A 25,517-nucleotide genomic window follows, 5' to 3' on the forward strand; every position below is an offset into this window, starting at 1 on the left:
TGGGGGCCTGCTGGCTGGAGCTTCCAGATGCCGCAGTCCTCTGGGAGCCGCAGAAAAGAGAGAACCCGTTCCGTAGCATCGCTGTCCCGCAGGCAACCGGAGAGAACTGGGCGGCGGTGCAACCTCTCTCCCCGCCCCGCCCGTTTCGGGGGTCCGGCGGCGACCGCGGCGGGGACGGGGATTGGCCCGTAAGGAGCGGGGGCGGGGCAAGGGCTGCCGGGAGGTTGGCCGGGGGGAGTGGGGAAGGGCGGTGGCGTGCGCGCGCGCGCGCGGGCACGGCAGCGGTGGCGCGCGCGCGTGCTCCGTCGGTGGGTGAGGCGGCGGCGGAGCGGGCCATGGCAGTGGTCGGAGGGCTGGTGTAGCGCCCTGCAGGGCAGGCGGGAGGTGATTGAGGGAGGCAGGGATGGGGGCGCCCCTGGAAGGTCGCGGCGCCCTGGGCTGTTGACCACACACACGGAGCCGGGAGGTGGCGGCCGCGGAGTCCCGGGCAGGTGAGTGCGGCGGTGCGGGACCCGGATGCGGCGCGGCTGAGGGGCGGTGTGGTGGCTGCGGCCCGCTGAGGTTCCCTCGCGCGGGTCGGCGGTGCGCTCTTGCTCGCCACAGTCTGCGGCGCCGGCAACTTCGGGACCTACTCGGTGCTTCCTGCCGCCGTGGAGAACACCCGCTCGACTGAGGCCCTCCCGGGACTCCAAGGTGAGTGGCGCTGCCCGGCCTCCGGGCGGCCGAGGCGTGCCGCCGGTTGCGTCGGGCAGCCGTTGCATTTGGTCGTGTTTCTATGGGGCACCTCCGTGGAGAGGCAGTGTCCTTGCCCCTGCGTCTCTGGGGACACCCCCGGAGCCTCCCCACCCTCAGGTACCTTTTTCTACCGATATGCATTTTAGGGGCGGGGTTGGTCGTGTTTTCAAATCGTAGCACCGCCACTGACCAGCCGTGAGGCCTTGGGCCACAAGACTGATTTGTTAATGGGAGTAATAATACACACTTCATAGGGGTTGTTTAGAGGATCGGACGGGATGATGGGCATGACCGCGAGTGCTGGGTGAATGGTAGACTGGTAAGAGCAACCTTGCTGCCGCATCTTGTGTTAGCTGTTGCTAATTCCTGGCTGCGGGTGTACGTTTGGGGGCACATTTATTTCCGAGCTGCACAGTGTTGTAATAAACCTCCACTGGAGTTGCTTACTGTTGGAGCCTGTTATCTTAACAGTGGCCAAAACAGAATTCTACAGTCATCCGAGAATACTGTAATCTTTTTCTTGCTAAGGCTGACTTGTAAAATAATCTGACTCAGGTACTGAGTGGGAATTGCTGCTGAAATAACCGAGCGAATTTAGGATTCGTTTGGGGTGGAAGATGGTGGGACTTGAAGTGTTTTTCTGTTTAAATAATCTTAATGTGACATGTAAACTCTGTCGCTTGTTACAGAGTATAAAAACACGGAGAATATGGTAACAGACTTATTTTTCTGCATTGCTACACCCGAAGGGAGTGACAAGTGCTTTTGTAAACATTATTGTGGGGAGTATTACTGTCTGGTGAAGTCATCATAATTAAATTATATGAGTACGTATTTTGAAGCAAAGAATGAGTGTTTGGAAATATGATTCCTCATAAAATCATCTCCAACGAGTCACAGTTCTCAGCAGTTCATTAATCATTGGGGATTTTTATGATTTGCTGTAAGATTTTTATGGTAAAAGCAGAACTGTTTTTAAGTCATGATAATGTAGCATAGGAGAGAATGGTTAGGATAGAGATCGTAACCTAGTTTCAGAAGGCAAGAGTGGGACAAAGTAAGAATCTTAAGCTTTAGAAACTGAAATTGTATTTACAAAGCAAAATTACTAAAAACAATAAACTTTGTTTTACACCCCATAATTTACACTTTGATGAGGGTCTTCCACCTTATGGGCGTTTTTTAGAAGTGGAGAAAATTGAGTTGGGTTTTGATTTATTGCATTTTGCATCTCATGCCTATAGTTCCTGCTTTTCTAAAAGACTCAACCATAGACTTTTGATTCAACTTGCTTTGTGATTGTGAACAAAGTGTGTAGAAAAAAATTGAAAGTGAACCTTGTAATCTAAATTATGTTCTTCCTTGTAGTTTAATTATGTTCTTCCTCAATTATGACCTTCCCTGTTGTCTAACTTTAGACTGATGAACCTAACAGTAGGAGCAGCACTAATAGTCACTGTGAAAAGGCGAGGAAGAGGCCAGAAGTTACATCTTGATTCTAGTCCTGGATCTAAGTCCCAAACAGCCGGGCCTTTGGGGAGTGTCACCCAGTCTTTCTGTGCCTCATTTTTTTAATTTATGGAATTTGAGTATGTGTGTGGGTTGGGAAGGTGGTGTTGGACTAGAGAATCATATAAAGGAACCTTCCTCAGGATACTGAACTTTTAGTTTTCCTCCTCCTTACTCTTCTTTTGCACCTTTCCCCCTCTCTTCCTGAATTCAAAACATCCTAATGCCTCAGGGCTTCCAAGCCTGTCCCTCTACTTTTTTTCTACCTGTACTCTGCTTGGGTGATCTCATCATATCCTCTGGTTTAAGTACTATCAATGTGCTCTTGATGCTCAGATTCTTATCTCCAGTACTGAACTTAAGATTTTTCTACCTGCTTGCACGATATCTTCATTTAATTTGTCTGTAGGCATCTTAAACTTAACATGTTCAGAGTGGAGCTCTTGATTACCATTCTTCAACCTATTCCTTTCCAACAGTCTCTACTTCATAAGAGGTGCCACTCTGTCCCCTGCTCTCACCCTGCTTCAGTGAAAAATCTAGTGATCATCCTTAAGACATCCCTTTGCCTCATTGCTCCCCACCCACCATCAATCCTCAGCAAACCCTGTCACTTTTACCTCCAAAATGTATAAACTTTACTTTGTTTTTATTGCCTGCACCCCAGTTCTTCCTGGGTAGTGGCTTCCTTACTGGTGTCTCCTTGCCTCTGGTCTTGCTCTTCCATTTCAAACAGTAAAGAGTTAATCTTTACCTTCCTGTTTCAGTGGCTTCTCATTACACTAAGAAGTAAATTCAGACCCTTTACTTGCATTATCAGCTAATAATCTTGCTTATTTTCTTGATCGTTTGTTTATGGTCTTTTTCCTCCAACATACTATGCTTTCTCTGACTACAGGGACTTTATCTTCCCTGCCATATTCACAGTAACCAGAACAATGTATGGAACATTTACCTAATGTTCAGTGAATGAATATGTAAATGAAATAAGTTAGAAAATCTTCTGATTCCAAATATAACCTGTACTGAACCTACTTTACCCTTTTTTTGGTCCCAGATTTGTGCAAATGAGGAAGTAATCAGAGGGGCTATAGTTATTCTGTTAAGCATCATTATTCCCTCAGTCTTCATTAAGGTGCTCTACCTCCTGAAAAGGCTAGGTATTTAAACATTAAGCTATTGATAACAAAAGCAAATGTGAATTTGTTCACTGTGTACTGACAATTAGTATGTTTGTGAACGAGGAACCAAAGAAGCCTTCCAGCCTTGTTTTATTTTGAGCATTGAATGTTTGTCTTGACAGGAGGGGATTGGTTGTAGAATGTGGTAGCTTGATCCATACATAGGAAATCCTGTAGAGTAGCAGTTGGAATTTTTATGGAGAGCAGGTGTTTTATTTCAGTTACACTTAAAAAAGAGAGAGAGAGATCCCTCCCACCCATCCTGCTACATGTGTGGTACCCTCTTGAGTCATTTGGTTTGCTTTGTGTGTGTTGTATGCTTGTGTATGTATCCTCTGAACTATTTGATTTGTTGGAGTTATCATATCTTGGGGATAAATCCCTATCATTTGGTTTCTCTTAACTGCCTGTTTCTGAGCTTTGTCATACTATAGAAAGAGGCAAATAATTTAGAATTTTTCCCTCTGTCTAAGACTGAGTCTGTAGCCCTGAAGACTACCTAGCAGGTATGTGAACAAATAAGGGTATGGAAAAATCAGAAGTATACTATTACATTATCAAAGTAGAGATAGAGGAAAAAAATACTTTGGAGGAGAAACTCTTAGACTAGAAGAATAACACTGACTGAACATTTAGTTGAAGAAAAGAAGAAAGGAAGACTGGGAGACTCACTGATTTTCAGGCTTGCGTGGGACAACTTCCTCCTTACTCTGCTTACCTCTCACCCTCTCACCAAATTTGACACTTGGATTTTTCCCCTCTACTCTCTCTCCATTTCCTGATTTGTATGGTCTGTTTTTCTAAGCATGGCATTTCAGTAGTCCAGTGTCTGGTAGAACACCTTGTGTGACAGGAAACTGTTCTTTCTTGAAAAGGCCATTCTATTTTCTCATAATCAGGGCCTGGATTTTCCAGGTATTGGGTCCAGCTTTACCTTTTAGAGTGGTGACATACTGGTGCACTTCTTTTTAAGTTATTGTTCTCCCATATATTCTGTGGTAGCCTTTATGTTATTTCTAGGTTAAATAATTGAGTCACACAAGTTTCTAGTTGAGAGAGGGAAAATAAAAGGGATTAGATGTGTAGTTTGGGTGTATATAGTCTGTTAGTTAAGAGTTGCTCTGTTAATGTGGATTGAGTGTCTCTAATTTAGACTTCTTTTTCTGAGTCAATAGGCTTATTTATTTTCTTACATGACTAGAGACTTTAATAAGACATTTCCAAAAGGGGAGTGATTAAACAATTTTATGTACAGTATATTTTTTCATGAGTTTTAATACATGCATAGATTTAAAAAATTTTTTATTAAGGTATTATTGATATACACTCTTATGAAGGTTTCACATGAAAAAACAATGTGGTTACTACATTTACCCATATTATCAAGTCACCACCCCATACCCCAATGCAGTCACTGTCCATCAGTATAATAAGAATGCATAGATTCTTGAAACTACTACCAACACTAACAAAACAAGTACACCGCCCCACTTAAATCACTCTAATTACTCCTTTTGTAGTCAACTCCCCACTTTGACCTAACGGCTTTTTAAAGAAAAAATTACTTATGGATCGAGTGTATCAGAACTGGAATGAATGGGTAATTGATCAACCTAATTGTTGTTTTCCTTTTAGAAGTATGAGAGAATCCCAGTCATAATAATGGGTTTATGTGCAATAAATCAGTTAACCTTGTAGATGAAGGAATGTTTATAAAGGCTTTAAATTCTTAAAAAATTATGTATAACTTTTGGAACCTGCCAAGTGATGCAGATTCCATAATCTCAGGTTAAAACAGGGACCATTTTAAAAAAGAAATTTTGGGGTCAAGTCTATGACAAAAATCATAATGGATGGCAACACATATCCTCTAATCTCTTTTTGGTTAACCCAGAATTCCCATTTACTGCTATGTCAGGGTAAATCCGAGATTAATTTTGCCAGGGACTATGAAGTTTCAGCTTGTCTCTCTCTAGCTTTGTCACTTTCTGCTAGCCTGTCACTAACTGCAGCACTTACAGTTGTTTTAGTTATTCAACTTTCCTAGGGATTGAGGGGAGGATATACTATGTGTATAGCTAAAGTATATTGAAAATGTAGCTTTCCATTATCTTATTAAGTTGGTTCCAGCCTAAAGCAGTTAGTAATCTAGAAATTCTGCCATTTCTTCAGAAAATTCACAACTCCTTCCCCCGAGTCCTGACTCCTGGACTTATCTTTCCCCTACTTCTTCACCAAGGATGTAATACTGTGTGGTATTGCTGGAGCCAGGTCTGCTCCTCAGAATCCCCCCCTCACCTCCCTGTGCAAACCTAAGAGGGATTGCCTCATCCCTAACCTTGTCGCTTATTGTCCTCTGGTGCTCCCCTGGTGTTCTGGCCACACAGGAGACCACCAAGGCAAAGGCTCGTTTGCCTTCAAGGGAAATGTGATCCTGATTATCCATGCCTTCAGGAGGAGAGGATTATGCAGATTTAAAGAAATCCATCGGTAATCCAGAAGCTTTATTTAAACTGCAGTTTAACCACATTACTGACCGTAGTTTTTCCTTGCCTTTCTGGTAACTAATTTATTATATTTACTAATTTATTACCCATTTCCTACCATTTAGAAGTATTGGCAGTTGTGTAGTAGAGAAAGGATGGGGTTGAAGGAGTTAATCAACAAGCACCCCCATAATTTGATGTTGACCGGGTGGTTTAACCATAGTGCTTACTGGACCTTGAAGATCTGAATTCCTTGAATTCCTTACCTGCTGAGCCACTAGAATAAATTTGAGGTGACTTGTCAACAAGAGGTCAAACTCCATTTTGAGACTTTTGCACTTTATGTCTTAAGTGATTGAGCTTTCGTGACTTAAGTAATGCGTATTTCAGATTGTCAGACTTACAAGTTTAATACACTTTGTAGTTTTAATGTTATTTAGTAATACAACCTGTTGACATTTCGTAGAAAGTAAACTGAGGCTCTGCTTTTTGAATGGATGCTTAATGTTTGTAGCCAGGCCACTAACTACCACTTCTGACAAGTTAACATGTAGTTACACAGTAATTAATTTCTACTAAGTACTTGCAATATGGTCATTTAAGATAGTTTATTCTTGAAATACTGATTTACTGTATCTTTTTATTTAGATAACATTAAAATCAGTGTTTCCTCTAGCCTTATAAATTATTAGAAATTGCTGCTGTTATGTTATCTGAACAAAAATGATAATTTGTTTCCTAAAACTTATCTCTGCAGTTGTATATTTTCCAAATTTAGGTTCCATATTTATCAGCTATATAGCTGTTATTCCCTTTAAGATTCATTATAGTTATTTTTTTGAAGGGGGGGTACTGGGGCAAAGCAGCTGCAGTTCTGTTAACATGCTTTTTTTTGCACTGTGAACCTAAGGAAACAGCGATAGGTGGTTGTTGGTTTTGGACAACGTTGTGATCAATTGAAATTATTTTATTTCTGTTCTTTGGATGACTGGATATTCACGTTTTCATTAGAAACAATTCATTGTCTTAACTCTTCATATATCTCACCTACTATTCCATTATTGTTATTTTTCTTAACAAGTTGTGGGGTATTAAGTCATTTGTCTGCTGTGTGTGTGTGTGTCTGTGTATATGCATTAGAGAGTCATCCATGTATACCATCCCAAACAGCAATAATTATTTTACCTTTAACTTATGAAGAATTCACTGTCTTCTCCTTCAGCCCCAGATGACTATTTTAATCAGTGATTTCCTTAATTCTGTGTATTATTACTTGTTTCCTTTTATGTTCTTTTGTCATTTAGAGCTGTGGCTGTCAGTATAGTGTATTAGAAAACTTCCTCTGTGTGGCTCACTAGATGGAATTAGACTGTAACAGTAGTTAACATTTATTGGATGCTTACTTATGCATCAGGTTATTCTAAGTGCTTTACATGTATTTCATTTTATCTTCATATCAAACTTGTAATGCAGGTACTAATGATATCCTCCGCATTTAAGAGACAGGAAGCTGAAGCTTTGGAAAGTTAACATGCCAAGTGGCACCCAGCCTTTAAGTGGGGAAGTTTCAAACTTGGGTCTGACTCTAGAATTTAGGCTTTTAATTGATTGCCTCATACAGTTCTTTATTTTTTAGATCTTTCAGAGGAAGATTGAAAGGGACCATAGCAGTGTAAAGTTTTTTAGTATAGTAAAAAACTTTATTTTACAGACTACACATTTTACCTGTGTATTCAGAAACAGGAAGCAATTTTCTAGTCATATAACCATTAACTTTCTGTCACAATTTTTTTTATTAAGGTACCATTGATAAACAATCTTATGAAGGTTTCACATGAGCAACATTGTGGTTACTACATTCACCCATATTATCAAGTTCCCCCAACACCCCATTGCAGTTATTTTCCATCAGCATAGTAAGATGCCAAAGAATCACTACTTGTCTTCTCTGTGCTACACTGTGTTCCTGATGATTCCTCCCCACACCATGTGTACTAATCATAATACCTCTCAATCCCCTTCCCCCTTCTTCCCACCCCCTTTCCCTTTGGTAACCACTAGTCCCTTCTTGGAGTCTGAATCTGCTGCTGTTTTGTTCCTTCAGTTTTGCTTCATTGTTATATTCCACAAATGAGTGAAATCATTTGGTACTTGTCTTTCTCCACCTGGCTTATTTCACTGAGCATAATATCCTCTAGCTCCATCCATGTTGTTGCAAATGGTAAGATTCGTTTTCTTCTTATGGCTGAATAATATTCCATATGGACCATTATGGACCATCTCTTCTTTGGTATATGGACCACCTCTTCTTTGTCCATTCATTTATGGATGGACACTTAGGTTGCTTCCGTTTCTTGGCTATTGTAAAATAGTGCTGTGATAAACATAGGGGTGCATATGTCTTTTTCAAACGGGGCTCCCACATTCTTAGGGGAAATTCCTAGGAATGGAATTCCTGGGTCAAATGGTATTTCTTTTTTTAGTTTTTTGAGGGACCTCCATATTGCTTTTTACAGTGTAGAAGGCTTCCCCTTTCTGCACATCCTCACCAGCATTTGTTGTTCTTTGTCTTTTGGATGTTGGCCATCCCAGCTGGTGTGAGGTGATACCTCATTGTGGTTTAATTTGTGTTTCCCTGATGATTAGTGATGTGGAGCTTTTCATGTGCCTGTTGGCCATCTGAATTTTTCTTTGGAGAAGTGTCTGTTCAGATACTCTGCCCATTTTTTAATCAGGTTATTTTCTTTTTGGTTGTTGAGGCATGTGAGTCCTTTATATATTTTAGGTGTTAACCCATTATTGGATATGGCGTTTATGAATATATTCTCCCATACTATAGGGTGCCTTTTTGTTTTACTGATGGTGTCCTTTGCCGTACAGAAGCTTTTCAGTTTGAAGTAGTCTCATTTGTTCATTTTTGCTTCTATTTACCTTGCCCAAGAAGATGTGTCCAGGAAAAAATTGCTCATGTTTATATTCAAGATATATATATATATTTTTGCCTATGTTTTCTTCTGAGTGTTTTATGGTTTCATGACTTACATTCAGGTCTTTGATCAATTTTGAGTCTACTTTTGTTTATGGAGTTAGACAATAATCCAGTTTCATTCTGTAACATGTAGCTGTCCAGTTTTGCCAACACCAGTTGTTGAAGAGGCTGTCATTTCCCCATTATGGCTCCCTTATCGTATGTTAATTGTCCATATGTGTGTGAGTTTATACTTGGGCTCTCTATTCTATTCTGTTGATCACTGGGTTTCTTTTTGTGCCAGTACCAAATTGTCTCGATTACTGTAGCTTTGTCATAGAGCTTGAAATGGGGAGCGTAATCTCCACAGCTTTATTCTTCCTTCTCAGAATTGCTTTGGCTATTCAGGGTCTTTTGTCATTCCATATGAATTTAAACTACTTGTTCTAGTTCGTTGAAGAATGCTGTTGGTGTTTTGACAGGGATTTCATTGAATCTGTAGATTGCTTTAGGCAGGGTGGCCATTTTGACAATATTAATTCTTCCTGTCCATGAGCATGGGATGTACTTTCATTTATTGGTGTCTTCTCTAATTTCTCTCATGAGTGTCTTGTAGTTTTAAGAATATGGGTCTTCCACCTCCTTGGTTAGGTTTATTCCTAGGTATTTTATTCTTCTTCATGCAATTGTAAATGGAATTGTTTCCCTGATCTCTCTTTCTGTTAGTTCATCACTAGTGTATAGGAGTGCAATATATTTCTTTGTATTAATTTTGTATCCTGTAACGTTGCTGAATTCAGATATTAGATCTAGTAGTTTTGGAGTGGATTCTTTAGGTAGTTTTTTCTGTGCAATATCATGTCATCTGCAAACAGTGACAATTTAACTTCTTTACCAATTGGGATGACTTTTATTTCTCTGTGTTGTCTGAATGCTGTGGCTAGGACCTCCAGAACTATGATGGATAAAAGTGGGGAGAGTGGGCATCCTTGTCTTGTTCCTGATCTTAAAGGGAAGGCTTTCAGCTTCTCGCTGTTAAGTATAATGTTGGCTGTGGGTTTGTCATATATGACCATTATTATGTTGAGGTACTTGCCCTCTGTACCCATTTTGTTGAGAGTCTTTATTATGAATGGATGTTGAGTTTTGTTGAATGCTTTTTCGGCATCTATGGAGATGATCATGTGATTTTTTTCATTCTTTTTGTTGATATAGTGGATGATGTTGATGGATTTTCGAATATTGTACCATCCTTACATCCCTGGGATGAATCCTACTTGATCATGATGAATGATCCTCTTGATGTATATTTGAATTCGGTTTGCTAATATTTTGTTGAGTGTTTTTGCATCTATGTTCATCAGGGATATTGGTCTGTATATATATTTTTTTGGGTGTCTTAGCCTCGTTTTGGCAATAGACTGATGCTAGCTTCATAGAATGAGTTTGGAAGTATTCCCTCCCCGTCTGTATTTTGGAAAACTTTAAGGTGAGTGGGTATTATGTCTTCTCTAAATGTCTGAGAAAATTCAGGGGTAAATCCATTTGGTTTGGGGTTTTGTTCTTGGGTAGTTTTTTGATCATCGATTCAGTTTCATTGCTGGCAATTGGTCTATTCAGGTTTTCTGTTTCTTTGTGGGTCAGTCTTGGAAGGTTGTATTTCTCTAGAAAGTTGTCCATTTTTTCTTGGTTATCCAGTTTGTTAGCATGTAGATTTTCATAGTATTCTCTAATAATTCTTTGTTTTTCTGTTGTGTCCATAGTGATCTTTCCTTTCTCATTTCTGATTCTGTATATATGTGTAGATTCTCTTTTTTTTTCTTTAATAATCTGGCTAGGGGTTTATCTATTTTGTTTATTTTCTCAAAGAACCAGCTCTTGGTTTCATTAATTTTTTCTATTTTATTCTTCTCAATTTTATTTATTTCTTCTCTGATCTTTATTATATGTCTGTCCATCTACTAACTTTGGACCTCATTTGTTCTTCTTTTTCCAGTTTCAATAATTGTGAATTTACTGTTCATTTGGGATTGATATTCCTTCTTTAAATAGGCCTGGATTGCTATCTACTTTACTCTTAGAACTGCCTTTGTGTGTCCCACGGAAGTTGGGGTGTTGTGCTGTTGTTTTTATTTGTCTCCGTATATTGCTTGATTTCTGTTTTTATTTGGTCATTGATCCATTGATTATTTAGGACCCTGTTGTTAAGCTTCCATGTGTTTGTGAGCCTTTTTGTTTTCTTTGTACAATTTATTTCATACCTTTGTGATCTGAGAACTTGGTTGGTAGAATTTCAATCTTTTAAAATTTACTGAGGTTCTTTTTGTGGCCTAGTATGTGGTCTCTTCTGGAAAATGTCCCGTGTGCTCTTGAAAAGAATGTGTATCCTGCTGCTTTTGGGTGTAGCATTCTGTAGATGTCTGTTAGATACATCTGTTCTAATGTGTTCAATACCTCTGTGTCCTTACTTATTTTCTGTCTGGTTGATCTGTCCTGTGTAGTGAGTGGTGTGTTGAAGTCTCCTAGAATGAATGCATTGCATTCTTTTTCCCCCTTTAATTCTGTTAGTATTGTTTCACATATGTAGGTGCTCGTGTGTTGGGTTCATAGATATTTACAATGGTTATATGCTCTTGTTGGATTGACCCCTTCATCATTATGTAATGTCTGTTTTTGTCTCTTGTGACTTTGTTTTGAAATCTGTGTTGTCTGATACAAATACTGCAACACCTGCTTTTCTCTCCCTATTAGTTGCATGAAGTATCTTTTTCCATCCCTTCACTTTTATCTGTGTTTGTCTTTGGGTTTGATGTGAGTCTCTTGTAGGCAGCATATAGTTAGGTCTTGTTTTTTAATCCAGTTAGTGACTCTATGTCTTTTGATTGGTGAATTCAGACTATTTACATTTAGGGTGATTATTGATAGGTATGTTACATTTTGCCATTGCAGGCTTTAGATACGTGGTTACCAAAGGTTCAAGGGTAACTTCCTTTCTAAGAGTCTAACTTAACTCACTTAGTATGCTATTACAAACACAATGTAAATGTTCTTTTTTTTTCCCCTCCTTTTTCTTCCTCCTTCATTCTTTATATATTAGGTGGCATATTCTGTACTCTTTGTCCATTTTTATTACCTCTGGTGACAGCTATTTAACCTTAGGAGCACTTCTGTCTGCAGTCCCTCCAAAATATACTGTAGAGATGGTTGTGGGAGCTAAATTCTCTCAGCTTTTGCTCATCTGAAAATTGTTTTATCCCTCCTTCAAATTTAAATGATAATCTTGGCCAGATAAAGTATTCTTGGTTCCAGGCCCTTCTGCTTCATTGCGTTAAATACATCATGCCACTCCCTTGTAGCCTGTAAGGTTTTTGCTGAGAAGTCTCATGATAGTTTGATGGGCTCTCCTTTATATGTGATCTTATTTCTCTCTCTGGCTGCTTTTAATAGTCTGTCCTTATCCTTGATCTTTGCCATTTTAATTACTATATGTCTTGGTGTTGTCCTCCTTGGGTCCTTTGTGTTGGGAGATCTGTTTACCTCCATGATCTGAGACACTATTTCCTTCCCCAAATTGGGGAAGTTTTCAGCAATACTTCCCCAAAGACACTTTCTTTCTGTTCCTCTCTCTTCTAATTCTAGTAGCCCTATAATTTGAATATTGTTCCTTTTGGATTGGTCACACAGTTCTCAGTATTCTTTCTGAGAGATCCTTTTTTCTCTCTGCCTCAGCTTTTTTGTATTCCTGTTTCTATTATCTATTTCATTATTGTTCCCTCCACTGTATCTAATCTTCTTTTAATACTCTCCATTGTGTTCTTCAACGATTGGATCTCCGTCCTAAATTGGTTCCTGAGTTCTTGAATATTTTTCTGTACCTCCATGAGCATGTTAATGATTTTTATTTTCAAATACTTTCATGAAGATTCATGAGTTCGATTTCATTTGAATCTTTCTCTGGTGTATTCATAATTTTGCTTTGAACCAGATCCCTTTGACATTTCATAATTTGTCTGTGGTGCCCTCTAATGCGCAGAAGCTCTACTCTCTGGAGCTGCTCAGACCCTGGAGCAATGTCAGGGGTTGCAGGGGTGCAGTGTTGGTTCTTTTGGGGAGGAAAGAGCTGTTTCCTGCTTCCTGGCTGCTATGTCTGTCTCCACTGCCAGAACCAGTGAGCCAAACACACAGGTGTAAGCCTCTATGCATTGTGTTTGTAGCTGCTGTAGGTGGGGCTTCCCTCTGGCTGGCCTGATGCCATGTCAGGGGTTGTCGGTTTGTGAGCCTGAGCCAGGTGCAGGCTAGCCTGGAGGAAGACACAGCAAGCTGTGTATCATGGTGCTGGCCTTGGAGCTGTGTAGCCAGCCAGGGGGATGGCGCATCTGAAGATTGTGTAACCTCCCAACCTGCTGGGCAGTGTACACCTGGACAATTTTGTTTACTTGTCCTTTCACCTGAGCAGTCAACTCTGTGCAGTCCTTGCCCTTTAGCAGCCCTCTTGCTGTTAGGTATTCTCTCAGACTGCCCACCTATCTTTTGTCCCAGAACAGCCCGATATGGATCCCTGTTTTCCACAGGTGGCTGGAGTCTCAGTCTCTCCAGGTATTCTGCCTGTCCTAGCTTTCCAGTCCTTCTAATCACAAGAGCACCATGTAATGTAGGTTTGTGCTGACAGAGTAGGTCTCTAGAGCTTGGTGTTCAGCAGTCCCAGGCCTCCACTTCCTCCTGCCTGTGAGCTGGGGTGGGGGAATGCCTTGGGTCCTGCCGGGCCACAGCTTTGGAACGTTACCCTGTTCCGTGAGGTTTATTCTTTTCTCCAGGTGGATGCAGTCTGGTGCAGCCCTCTTTCCAATTGCTTTTTTAGGATTTGTTGTATTAATTGTATTTTTGTATCATGTGCAGTTTTAGTAGGAAGCATCTGTCTCACCTCTCATGCTGCCATCTTTAATCCTCCATAAGTGTATTTTTAAAAAACACAATTGGAATCATATTACCCACATTTCTAGCACCAGTTCTTATTCCTTAATATAAAAACATATTGAAGGCATTAAGTATTCTTAACATTTTTAACATCTATATAGTATTCCATCAGGTGGACATAACCCAATTAGTCTTATGTTGGATACTTTTCTTATTTAATTCTGTTATTATGAGTAACCTTATAGTGATCATCTTTGAACTGAACTTTTATATACAACTGTTATTTCTTTTTTATTTTATTTTATTTTATTTTTTTTATTATTGAAGGGTAGTTGACAACAGTATTGCATTACATTAGTTTCAGGTGTACAACACAGTGATTCAACATTTATATACATGATAATTCTAGGTACCAGGTATCACCATACCAGGTTGTTACAATATTTTGACTATATTCCTTATGCTATACATTACATCCTGGTTACTTATTTATTTTACAATTGGAAGTGTGTTTATATATATATATATATATGTATATATATATTTTGTGAGGGCTTCTCTCATATTTATTGATCAAATAGTTGTTAACCACAATAAATTTCTGTATAGGGGGGTCAATACTCAATGCACAATCATTAATCCACCCCAAGCCTAATTTTCGTCAGTCTCCAATCTTCTGATGCATAATGAACAAATTCTTACATGGAGCACAAATTCTTACATAGTGAATAAGTTACATGGTGAACAGTGCAAGGGCAGTCATCACAGAAGCTTTCGGTTTTGTTCATGCATTATGAACTATACACAGTCAGTTCAAATATGAATACTCATTTGATTTTTAAACTTGATTTATATGTGGATACCACATTTCTCTATTATTATTTTTAATAAAATACTGAAGTAGGTAGATACGAGATAAAGGTAGAAAACATAGTTTAGTGTTGTAAGAGAGCAAATGTAGATGATCAGGTGTGTGCCTGTAGACTATGTGTTAATCCGAGCTAGACAGGGGCAATAAACATCCATGTATGCAGAAGATTTCTCTCAGAACATGAGGGGGGAGGTTCTAAGCCTCACCTCTGCTGCTCCCCATTTTCTCACCACATGGCCCCCTGCGACTGTGCCTGTCTTAGGTTGTTCCTCCCTTGAGGAATCTTACCCGTCTCTGGCTAACCAGTCATCTTCCGGGGCCATACAGGGAAATGTGAAGTTGGTAAGTGAGAGAGAAGCCTTATTGTTTGAAAAGGTTAGCTTTTTACTTCTTTGCATATTTATGCCCTGTGGCTTCTATGCCCAGCATTTGTCTTGAGGTGTCTTTACCACTTGGAAGAATTATGATACTCGGTAAATTCAACATGTGGCACGAGTTCTATTTAAAGGTTGTGATTAGGTAGGAAGAAGAAAAGCTATAGAAGTAGCAGGCAGAGGAAAACCTGGGAAGATTGATTATTTCTTTGACATATCTTCTTGTAGAGTAACTTCAGCATGGATAGGTTTTAAACTACTAATTAAATTGTGCACACACATTAACATAATAGGAGTATAGTTACATAACCAAAGCATATCTGTAATTACCAGCCATCTCCAGTGAAACCAAGAAAACCAGTTAGGCACCTTAGGCATTTGTGAAAACTTATCTATGACATGGTGGATATTGTCCGACTGAACTTAAACAGTCTGAGAGATTTCAGATAAACTAGAACAACCCATTCCTGGGGACTGTTCATATCCCATATGTTCTTTTAACGATAAATAGTCTGTGGTTGTAAGATTTTGGAGTGCTACAATTTGCACTTCTCCTAATTCTTGGTTGAGTTCCAACAGTGTAGATCCAGTCCAATTTTTGTTTTACTGTATGCACAGGCCAGCTTAGATATCTCCTTCATCATTCCCATGGCAAGTCCAGGAACTGGTGGGATGAGTGCATCTACACCTGTGGCAGTGCGTGGATCTTTGTTGGAGTTTTTTTTTTTTTTTTGCTGATCATCTTCTGTCATGAGTCTTCCCGAGAGTGCTGATGTTGGAAGTTCTTTTTCATATCGTATCTTAGTTCATTTTCGGGGTAGCCAAATTAGGCTTTGATCCTCTGTATAAACACAAACAGACCCTTTGCCTACACTTTTATATGTCCTTTGTATCATTGTGTAGAACTCATTAGAGGTCACCACATAGGAACTGCATTTTTTCTTTTTTAATCATTAATCTACACTTACATGACGAATACTTTGTTTACTAGGCTCTCCCCTATACCAGGTCCCCCCTATATACTCCTTTACAGTCACTGTCCATCAGCGTAGCAAACTGTTGTAGAATCACTACTTGTCTTCTCTGTGTTGTACAGCCCTCCCCTTTCTCCCACCCCGCTATGGATGCTAATCTTAATACCCCTCTTTTTCTGCCCCCCCTTATCCCTCCCTACCCACCCATCCTCCCCAGTCCCTTTCCCTTTGGTACCTGTTAGTCCATTCTTGAGTTCTGTGATTCTGTTGCTGTTTTGTTCCTTCAGTTTTTCCTATGTTCTTATATTCCACAGATGAGTGAAATCATTTGGTATTTCTCTTTCTCTGCTTGGCTTGTTTCACTGAGCATAATACCCTCCAGCTCCATCCATGTTGCTGCAAATGGTTGGATTTGCCCTTTTCTTATGGCTGAGTAGTATTCCATTGTGTATATGTACCACATCTTCTTTATCCATTCATCTATCGATGGACATTTAGGTTGCTTCCAATTCTTGGCTATTGTAAATAGTGCTGCGATAAACATAGGGGTACACTGGTCTTTCTCATACTTGATTGCTGCATTCTTAGGGTAAATTCCTAAGAGTGCAATTCCTGGGTCAAATGGTATGTCTGTTTTGAGCATTTTGATGTACCTCCATACTGCTTTCCACAATGGTTGAACAAGTTTACATTCCCACCAGCAGTGTAGGAGGGTTCCCCTTTCTCCACAGCCTCGCCAACATTTGTTGTTGTTTGTCTTTTGGATGGCAGCCATCCTTACTGGTGTGAGGTGATACCTCATTGTAGTTTTAATTTGCATTTCTCTGATAATTAGCGATGTGGAGCATCTTTTCATGTGTCTGTTGGCCATCTGTATTTCTTTTTTGGAGAACCGTCTGTTCAGTTCCTTTGCCCATTTTTTAATTGGGTTATTTGTTTTTTGTTTGTTGAGGTGTGTGAGCTCTTTATATATTCTAGACGTCAAGCCTTTATCGGATGTGTCATTTTCAAATATATTCTCCCATACTGTAGGGTTCCTTTTTGTTCTATTGATGGTGTCTTTTGCTGTACAGAAGCTTTTCAGCTTAATATAGTCCCACTTGTTCATTTTTGCTGTTGTTTTCCTTGCCCGGGGAGATATGTTCAAGAAGAGGTCATTCATGTTTATGTCTAAGAGGTTTGTGCCTATGTTTTCTTCCAAGAGTTTAATGGTTTCGTGACTTACATTCAGGTCTTTGATCCATTTTGAGTTTACTTTTGTATATGGGGTTAGACAATGGTACAGTTTCATTCTCCTACATGTAGCTGTCCAGTTTTGCCAGCACCATCTGTTGAAGAGACTGTCATTTCGCCATTGTATGTCCATGGCTCCTTTATCAAATATTAATTGGCCATATATGTCTGGGTTAATGTCTGGATTGTCTAGTCTGTTCCATTGGTCTGTGGCTCTGTTCTTGTGCCAGTACCAAATTGTCTTGATTACTATGGCTTTATAATAGAGCTTGAAGTTGGGGAGTGAGATCCCCCCTACTTTATTCTTCTTTCTCAGGATTGCTTTGGCTATTCGGGGTCTTTGGTGGTTCCATATGAATTTTTGAATTATTTGTTCCAGTTCATTGAAGAATGTTGCTGGTAGTTTCATAGGGATTGCATCAAATCTGTATATTGCTTTGGGCAGGATGGCCATTTTGACGATATTAATTCTTCCTAGCCATGAGCATGGGATGCGTTTCCATCTGTTAGTGTCCCCTTTAATTTCTTTTAAGAGTGACTTGTAGTTTTCAGAATATAAGTCTTTCACTTCTTTGGTTAGGTTTATTCCTAGGTATTTTATTTTTTTTGATGCAATTGTGAATGGAGTTGTTTTCCTGATTTCTCTTTCTGTTGGTTCATTGTTGGTATATAGGAAAGCCACAGATTTCTGTGTGTTGATTTTGTATCCTGCAACTTTGCTGTATTCCGATATCAGTTCTAGTAGTTCTGGGGTGGAGTCTTTAGGGTTTTTTATGTACAGTATCATGTCATCTGCAAATAGTGACAGTTTGACTTCTTCTTTGCCAATCTGGATTCCTTGTATTTTTTTGTTTTGTCTGATTGCCGTGGCTAGGACCTCTAGTACAATGTTAAATAACAGTGGGGAGAGTGGGCATCCCTGTCTAGTTCCCGATCTCAGCGGAAATGCTTTCAGCTTCTCGCTATTCAATATAATGTTGGCTGTGGGTTTATCATAGATGGCCTTTATTATGTTGAGGTACTTGCCCTCTATTCCCATTTTGCTGAGAGTTTTTTTTTTTTTTTTTTTAATTATTATTTTTTATTGAAGGGTAGTTGACACACAGTATTACATTACATGAGTTTCAAGTGTACAACACAGTGGTAGAACATTTATATACATAATTCTAGGTTCCAGCTATCACCCTACCAGGTTGTTACAATATCTTGACTATATTCCTTATGCTATACCTTACATCCCGGTTACTAATTTATTTTACCATTGGAAGTCTGTCCTTTTTTTTTTTTTTTTTTTTTTTGTTTTGTGAGGGCATCTCTCATATTTATTGATCAAATGGTTGTTAACGACAATAAAATTCTGTGTAGGGGAGTCAATGCTCAATGCACATTCATTAATCCACCCCAAGCCTAATTTTCGTCAGTCTCCAATCTTCTGAGGCATAACAAACAAGTTTTTACATGTAGAACAAATTCTTACATAATGAATAAGTTACATAGTGAACAGTACAAGGGCAGTCATCACAGAAACTTTCGGTTTTGCTCATGCATTATGAACTATAAACAGTCAGTTCAAATATGAATACTCATTTGGTTTTTATACTTGATTTATATGTGGATACCACATTTCTCTCTTTATTATTACTATTTTTAATAAAATGCTGAAGTGGTAGGTAGATACAAGATAAAGGTAGAAAACATAGTTTAGTGTTGTAAGAGAGCACATGTAGATGATCAGGTGTGTGCCTGTAGACTATGTGTTAATCCAAGCTAGACCAGGGCAATAAAACATCCACGTATGCAGAAGATTTCTCTCAGAACAGGGGGGGTGAGGTTCTAAGCCTCACCTCTGTTGATCCCCAATTTCTCACCTGATGGCCCCCCTGCGACTGTGCCTGTCTTAGGTTGTTCCTCCCTTGAGGAATCTTACCCGTCTCTGGCTAACCAGTCATCTTCCGGGGCCATACAGGGAAATGTGAAGTTGGTAAGTGAGAGAGAAGCCTTATTGTTTGAAAAACTTAGCTTTTTACTTCTTTGCATATTTATGCCCTGTGGCTTCTATGCCCAGCATTTGTCTTGAGGTATCTTTACCACTTGGAAGAATTATGATACTCGGTAAATTTGATATGAGGCACGAATTCTATTTAAGGGTTGTAATTAGGAAGGAAGAAGAAAAGCTATAGAAGTAGCAGGCGGAAGAAAACATGGGAAGATTGATTATTTTTTTGATATATCTTCTTGTAGAGTAACTTCAGCATGTATAGGTTTTAAGCTACTACTTAAATTGTGCACACACATTAACATAATAGGAGTATAGTTACATAACCAAAGCATATCTGTAATTACCAGCCATCTCCAGTGAAACCAAGAAAACCAGTTAGGCACCTTAGGCATTTGTGAAAACTTATCTATGATATGGTGGATATTGTCCAACTGAACTTGAACAGTCTGAGAGAAATCAGACAAATTAAAACAACCCATTCCTGGGGACTGTTCACATGCCATATGTTCTTTTAACAGTAAATAGTCTGTAGTTGTAAGACTTTGGAGCGCTACAATTTGCACTTCTCCAAATTCTTGGTTGAGTTCCAACAGTATAGATCCAGTCCAATTTTGTTGTTTTACTGTATGCACAGGCCAGCTTAGATATCTCCTTCCTCATTCCCATGGCAAGTCCAGGAACTGGTGGGATGAGTGCATCTACAGCTGTAGCAGTGCGTGGATCTTTGTTGGGGTTTTTTGATGATCATCTTCTGGCATGAGTCTTCCAGAGAGTGCAGATGTTGGAAGTTCTTTTTCATATCGTATCTTAGTTCATTTTCGGGGTAGCCCAATTAGGCTTTGATCCTCTGTATAAACACAAACAGACCCTTTGCCTACACTTTTATATGCCCTTTATACCCTTGTGTAGAACTCGTTGGAGGTTACCACACAGGAACTGCCCTTTTTTTTTTGCTATCACTAATCTACACTTACATGACGAATATTATGTTTACTAGGCTCTCCCCTATACCAGGTCTCCCCTATAAACCCCTTTACAGTCACTGTCCATCAGCATAGCAAAATGTTGTAGAATCACTACTTGCCTTCTCTGTGTTGTACAGCCCTCCCTTTTCTCCTACCCCCCCATGCATGTTAATCTTAATACCCCCCTACTTCTCCCCCCCTTATCCCTCCCTACCCACCCATCCTCCCCAGTCCCTTTCCCTTTGGTACCTGTTAGTCCATTCTTGAGTTCTGTGATTCTGCTGCTGTTTTGTTCCTTCAGTTTTTCCTTTGTTCTTATATTCCACAGATAAGTGAAATCATTTGGTATTTCTCTTTCTCCGCTTGGCTTGTTTCACTGAGCATAATACCCTCCAGCTCCATCCATGTTGCTGCAAATGGTTGGATTTGCCCTTTTCTTATGGCTGAGTAGTATTCCATTGTGTATATGTACCACATCTTCTTTATCCATTCATCTATTGATGGGCATTTAGGTTGCTTCCAATTCTTGGCTATTGTAAATAGTGCTGCAATAAACATAGGGGTGCATCTGTCTTTCTCAAACTTGATTGCTGCATTCTTAGGGTAAATTCCTAGGAGTGGAATTCCTGGGTCAAATGGTAAGTCTGTTTTGAGCATTTTGATGTACCTCCATACTGCTTTCCACAATGGTTGAACAAGTTTACATTCCCACCAGCAGTGTAGGAGGGTTCCCCTTTCTCCACAGCCTCGCCAACATTTGTTGTTGTTTGTCTTTTGGATGGCAGCCATCCTTACTGGTGTGAGGTGATACCTCATTGTAGTTTTAATTTGCATTTCTCTGATAATTAGCGATGTGGAGCATCTTTTCATGTGTCTGTTGGCCATCTGTATTTCTTTTTTGGAGAACTGTCTGTTCAGTTCCTCTGCCCATTTTTTAATTGGGTTATTTGTTTTTTGTTTGTTGAGGCGTGAGAGCTCCTTATATATTCTGGACGTCAAGCCTTTATCGGATGTGTCATTTTCAAATATATTCTCCCATACTGTAGGGATCCTTCTTGTTCTATTGATGGTGTCTTTTGCTGTACAGAAGCTTTTCAGCTTAATATAGTCCCACTTACTCATTTTTGCTGTTGTTTTCCTTGCCCGGGGAGATATGTTCAAGAAGAGGTCACTCATGTTTATGTCTAAGAGGTTTTCGCCTATGTTTTCTTCCAAGAGTTTAATGGTTTCATGGCTTCCATTCAGGTCTTTGATCCATTTTGAGTTTACTTTTGTATATGGGGTTAGACAATGGTCCAGTTTCATTCTCCTACATGTAGCTGTCCAGTTTTGCCAGCACCACCTGTTGAAGAGACTGTCATTTCGCCATTGTATGTCCATGGCTCCTTTATCAAATATTAATTGACCATATATGTCTGGGTTAATGTCTGGATTCTCTAGTCTGTTCCATTGGTCTGTGGCTCTGCTCTTGTGCCAGTACCAAATTGTCTTGATTACTATGGCTTTATAATAGAGCTTGAAGTTGGGGAGTGAGATCCCCCCTACTTTATTCTTCTTTCTCAGGATTGCTTTGGCTATTCGGGGTCTTTGGTGGTTCCATATGAATTTTTGAATTATTTGTTCCAGTTCATTGAAGAATGTTGCTGGTAGTTTCATAGGGATTGCATCAAATCTGTATATTGCTTTGGGCAGGATGGCCATTTTGACGATATTAATTCTTCCTAGCCATGAGCATGGGATGAGTTTCCATCTGTTAGTGTCCCCTTTAATTTCTCTTAAGAGTGACTTGTAGTTTTCAGAGTATAAGTCTTTCACTTCTTTGGTTAGGTTTATTCCTAGGTATTTTATTTTTTTTGATGCAATTGTGAATGGAGTTGTTTTCCTGATTTCTCTCTCTGTTGGTTCATTGTTAGTATATAGGAAAGCCACAGATTTCTGTGTGTTGATTTTGTATCCTGCAACTTTGCTGTATTCCGATATCAGTTCTAGTAGTTTTGGGGTGGAGTCTTTAGGGTTTTTTATGTACAGTATCATGTCATCTGCAAATAGTGACAGTTTAACTTCTTCTTTACCAATCTGGATTCCTTGTATTTCTTTATTTTGTCTGATTGCCGTGGCTAGGACCTCCAGTACTATGTTAAATAACAGTGGAGAGAGTGGGCATCCCTGTCTAGTTCCCGATCTCAGAGGAAATGCTTTCAGCTTCTCGCTTTTCAATATAATGTTGGCTGTGGGTTTATCATAGATGGCCTTTATTATGTTGAGGTACTTGCCCTCTATTCCCATTTTGCTGAGAGTTTTTAACATGAATGGATGTTGAACTTTGTCAAATGCTTTTTCAGCATCTATGGAGATGATCATGTGGTTTTTGTCTTTCTTTTTGTTGATGTGGTGGATGATGTTGATGGACTTTCGAATGTTGTACCATCCTTGCATCCCTGGAATGAATCCCACTTGGTCATGGTGTATGATCCTTTTGATGTATTTTTGAATTCGTTTTGCTAATATTTTATTGAGTATTTTTGCATCTACGTTCATCAGGGATATTGGTCTGTAGTTTTCTTTTTTGGTGGGGTCTTTGCCTGGTTTTGGTATTAGGGTGATGTTAGCTTCATAGAATGAGTTTGGGAGTATCCCCTCCTCTTCTATTTCTTGGAAACCTTTAAGGAGAATGGGTATTATGTCTTCTCTGTATGTCTGATAAAATTCCGAGGTAAATCCATCTGGCCCGGGGGTTTTGTTCTTTGGTAGTTTTTTGATTACCGCTTCAATTTCGTTGCTGGTAATTGGTCTGTTTAGAATTTCTGTTTCTTTTTGGGTCAGTCTTGGAAGTTTGTATTTTTCTAGGAAGTTGTCCATTTCTCCTAGGTTTCCCAGCTTGTTAGCATATAGGTTTTCATAGTAGTCTCTAATAATTCTTTGTATTTCTGCGGGGTCCGTCGTGATTTTTCCTTTCTCATTTTTGATACTGTTGATTTGTGTTGACTCTCTTTTCCTCTTAATAAGTCTGGCTAGAGGCTTATCTATTTTGTTTATTTTCTCGAAGAACCAGCTCTTGGTTTTATTGATTTTTGCTATTGTTTTGTTCTTCTCAATTTTATTTATTTCTTCTCTGATCTTTATTATGTCCCTCCTTCTGCTGACCTTAGGCCTCATTTGTTCTTCTTTTTCCAATTTCGATAGTTGTGACATTAGACCGTTCATTTGGGATTGCTCTTCCTTTTTTAAATATGCTTGGATAACTGTTATTTCTTAGGGAAGACATATTAAGACTTGGAGTTATTGGTTTAGTGTTTGAATATTTTATTCCCTTTTAAATTATGTAAATTTACAGGGGCTGGAATTACGTAAGGAAAGGGAAACTAATGTATGTTGTGCTAGGAATGATAGCTAATTCTAACTTATACATACAATGTAATATACATAGCTTTTTGGTTGATCTGCTTAGAAGTATTTTAAGACAATCATTCCTTCATCAAGTTCTGTACTTAGTAGACTGGGTCAGATTTCCTTACGCATCTCAGCCACTAGGTATATGTGAAAAAATTATGTTCTTTTTTCTTTTTCTATATAAGCATTTTGTCTGTTTTTGATTTTTTATTATATATTTAGTAAGCATGTATTGTCTGCTATCTTGTGTATACTGCTGTTTCCTTTTTTTGTTAATTTTTTTGGGCAGCATCTTATTGATACATTATTCACTTGTCATGCAGTTCATCTATTTAAAGTGTACAATTAAATGTGTTTTAATATATTCAAAGTTGTGCAGCAATATGAAAATCCATTTTAGAAAAATTTTATTGCCTCATCAAGCCATATGGGGAGACACATGACAACAATGATTCAACACCACAAAGTCCGTGGGACACAGCGAAGGTTTTGCTAAGAGGGAAGTATATTGCAATACACTTTTAACTCAGGGAAGAACAACAAACCCATGTGAACACTCTAAACTCACAATTAATGAAACTAGAAAAAGAAGAACAAATGAGGCCCAAAGTCAGGAGGAGGGACATAATAAAGATTGAAGCAGAAGTAAATCAAGTCAAGAGGAATAAAACAATAGAAAGAATCAAAGAAGGAACTGATTCTATGAAAAAAATAAACAAAATATTGAAACCACTAGCCAGGCTTATCAAGGAAAAAAGAGTCTACATACATAAGCACAATCAGAAATGAGAAAGGAAAACTCATGATGGACACCACAGAAATACAAAGAATTACCAGATAGAATACTATTAAAGAGTATATGCTAACAAACTGGATAACCTAGAAGAAATGGACAACTTTCTAAGAAAATACAACCTTCTAAGGCTGACCCAGGAAGAAACAGAAAATCTGAATAGACTAATTATCAGCAAGGAAATTGAATTGGTAATCAAAAAAACTATGTAAGAACAAAACCCTTGGAACAGATGGTTTCACTGCTGAATTTTATCAGACATTTAGTGAAGACCTAATACCCATCCTCCTAAATGTTTTCCAAAAAGTAGAAGAGGAGGGAATATTCCCAAACTCATTCCACGAGGCCCACATCCCTCTAATACCAAAATCAGGCAATGACACCACAAAAAAAAGAAAACTGCAGACCAATATCCCTGATGAACATAGATGCAAAAATACTGAACAAAATATTAGCAAACCAAATTCAAAAATACATCTAGAGGATCATACACCATGATCAAGTGGAATTCATCCCACGGACGCAAGGATGGTACAACATTAGAAAATCCATCAACATCATCCACTACGTCAACAAAAAGAAGGACAGAAACCACATAAACATCTCCATAGATGCTGAAAAAGCATTTGACAAATTTCAACATCCTTTCATGATAAAAACTCTCAACAAAATGGGTATAGACCCACAGCCAACATTATACTTAACAGCGAGAAGCTGAAAGCCTTCCCTTTAAGATCAGGAACAAGACAAGGATGCCCACTCTCCCCACTTTTATCCATCATAGTTCTGGAGGTCCTAGCCACAGCAGTCAGACAACACAATGAAGTAAAATGTATCCAGATTGGGAAGGAAGAAGTTAAACTGCCCCTGTTTATAGATGACATGATATTGTACATAAAGCACCCTAAAGAATCCACTCCAAAAGTACTAGATTTAATGTCTGAGTTCAGCAAAGTTGCAGGATACAAAATTAATACAATCTGTTGCATTCCTATAAACTAACTGTGAGCTAGCAGAAAGTGAAATCAGGAAAACAATTCCATCCACAATTGCATCAAAAAGAATAAAATATTGACGGTGCGTCACCTTCCCGACCCGAGCGCGGGCGCGGCCGCCGGGAGCTGT

General features: G+C 39.1%; 1 protein-coding gene across 9 annotated transcripts in view; it reads left to right on the forward strand.

Moving 5' to 3' along the window:
• The first annotated feature begins 320 nt into the window (after positions 1 to 320).
• Positions 321 to 25,517, forward strand: part of PIK3CB (phosphatidylinositol-4,5-bisphosphate 3-kinase catalytic subunit beta) — a 265,299-nt gene continuing 240,102 nt past the window's right edge. For 2 of the 9 annotated variants that reach the window (XM_057498687.1, XM_057498730.1), the window contains exon 1: positions 459 to 491. Coding sequence is in view for 1 of the 9 variants with exons in the window: in XM_057498719.1 (XP_057354702.1) it covers positions 1,044 to 1,054 (11 nt within the window). In the remaining 8 variants the exon portion in view is untranslated. Of the gene's footprint in view, positions 492 to 556; positions 694 to 916; positions 1,055 to 25,517 lie in introns of those variants that run through there. The other 7 variants (XM_036877283.2, XM_036877281.2, XM_057498696.1 and 4 more) reach the window with 7 other exon arrangements.

Source organism: Manis pentadactyla, chromosome 1 (genome assembly GCF_030020395.1).
Source record: "Manis pentadactyla isolate mManPen7 chromosome 1, mManPen7.hap1, whole genome shotgun sequence".
Classification (NCBI taxonomy): Eukaryota; Metazoa; Chordata; class Mammalia; order Pholidota; family Manidae; genus Manis; species Manis pentadactyla.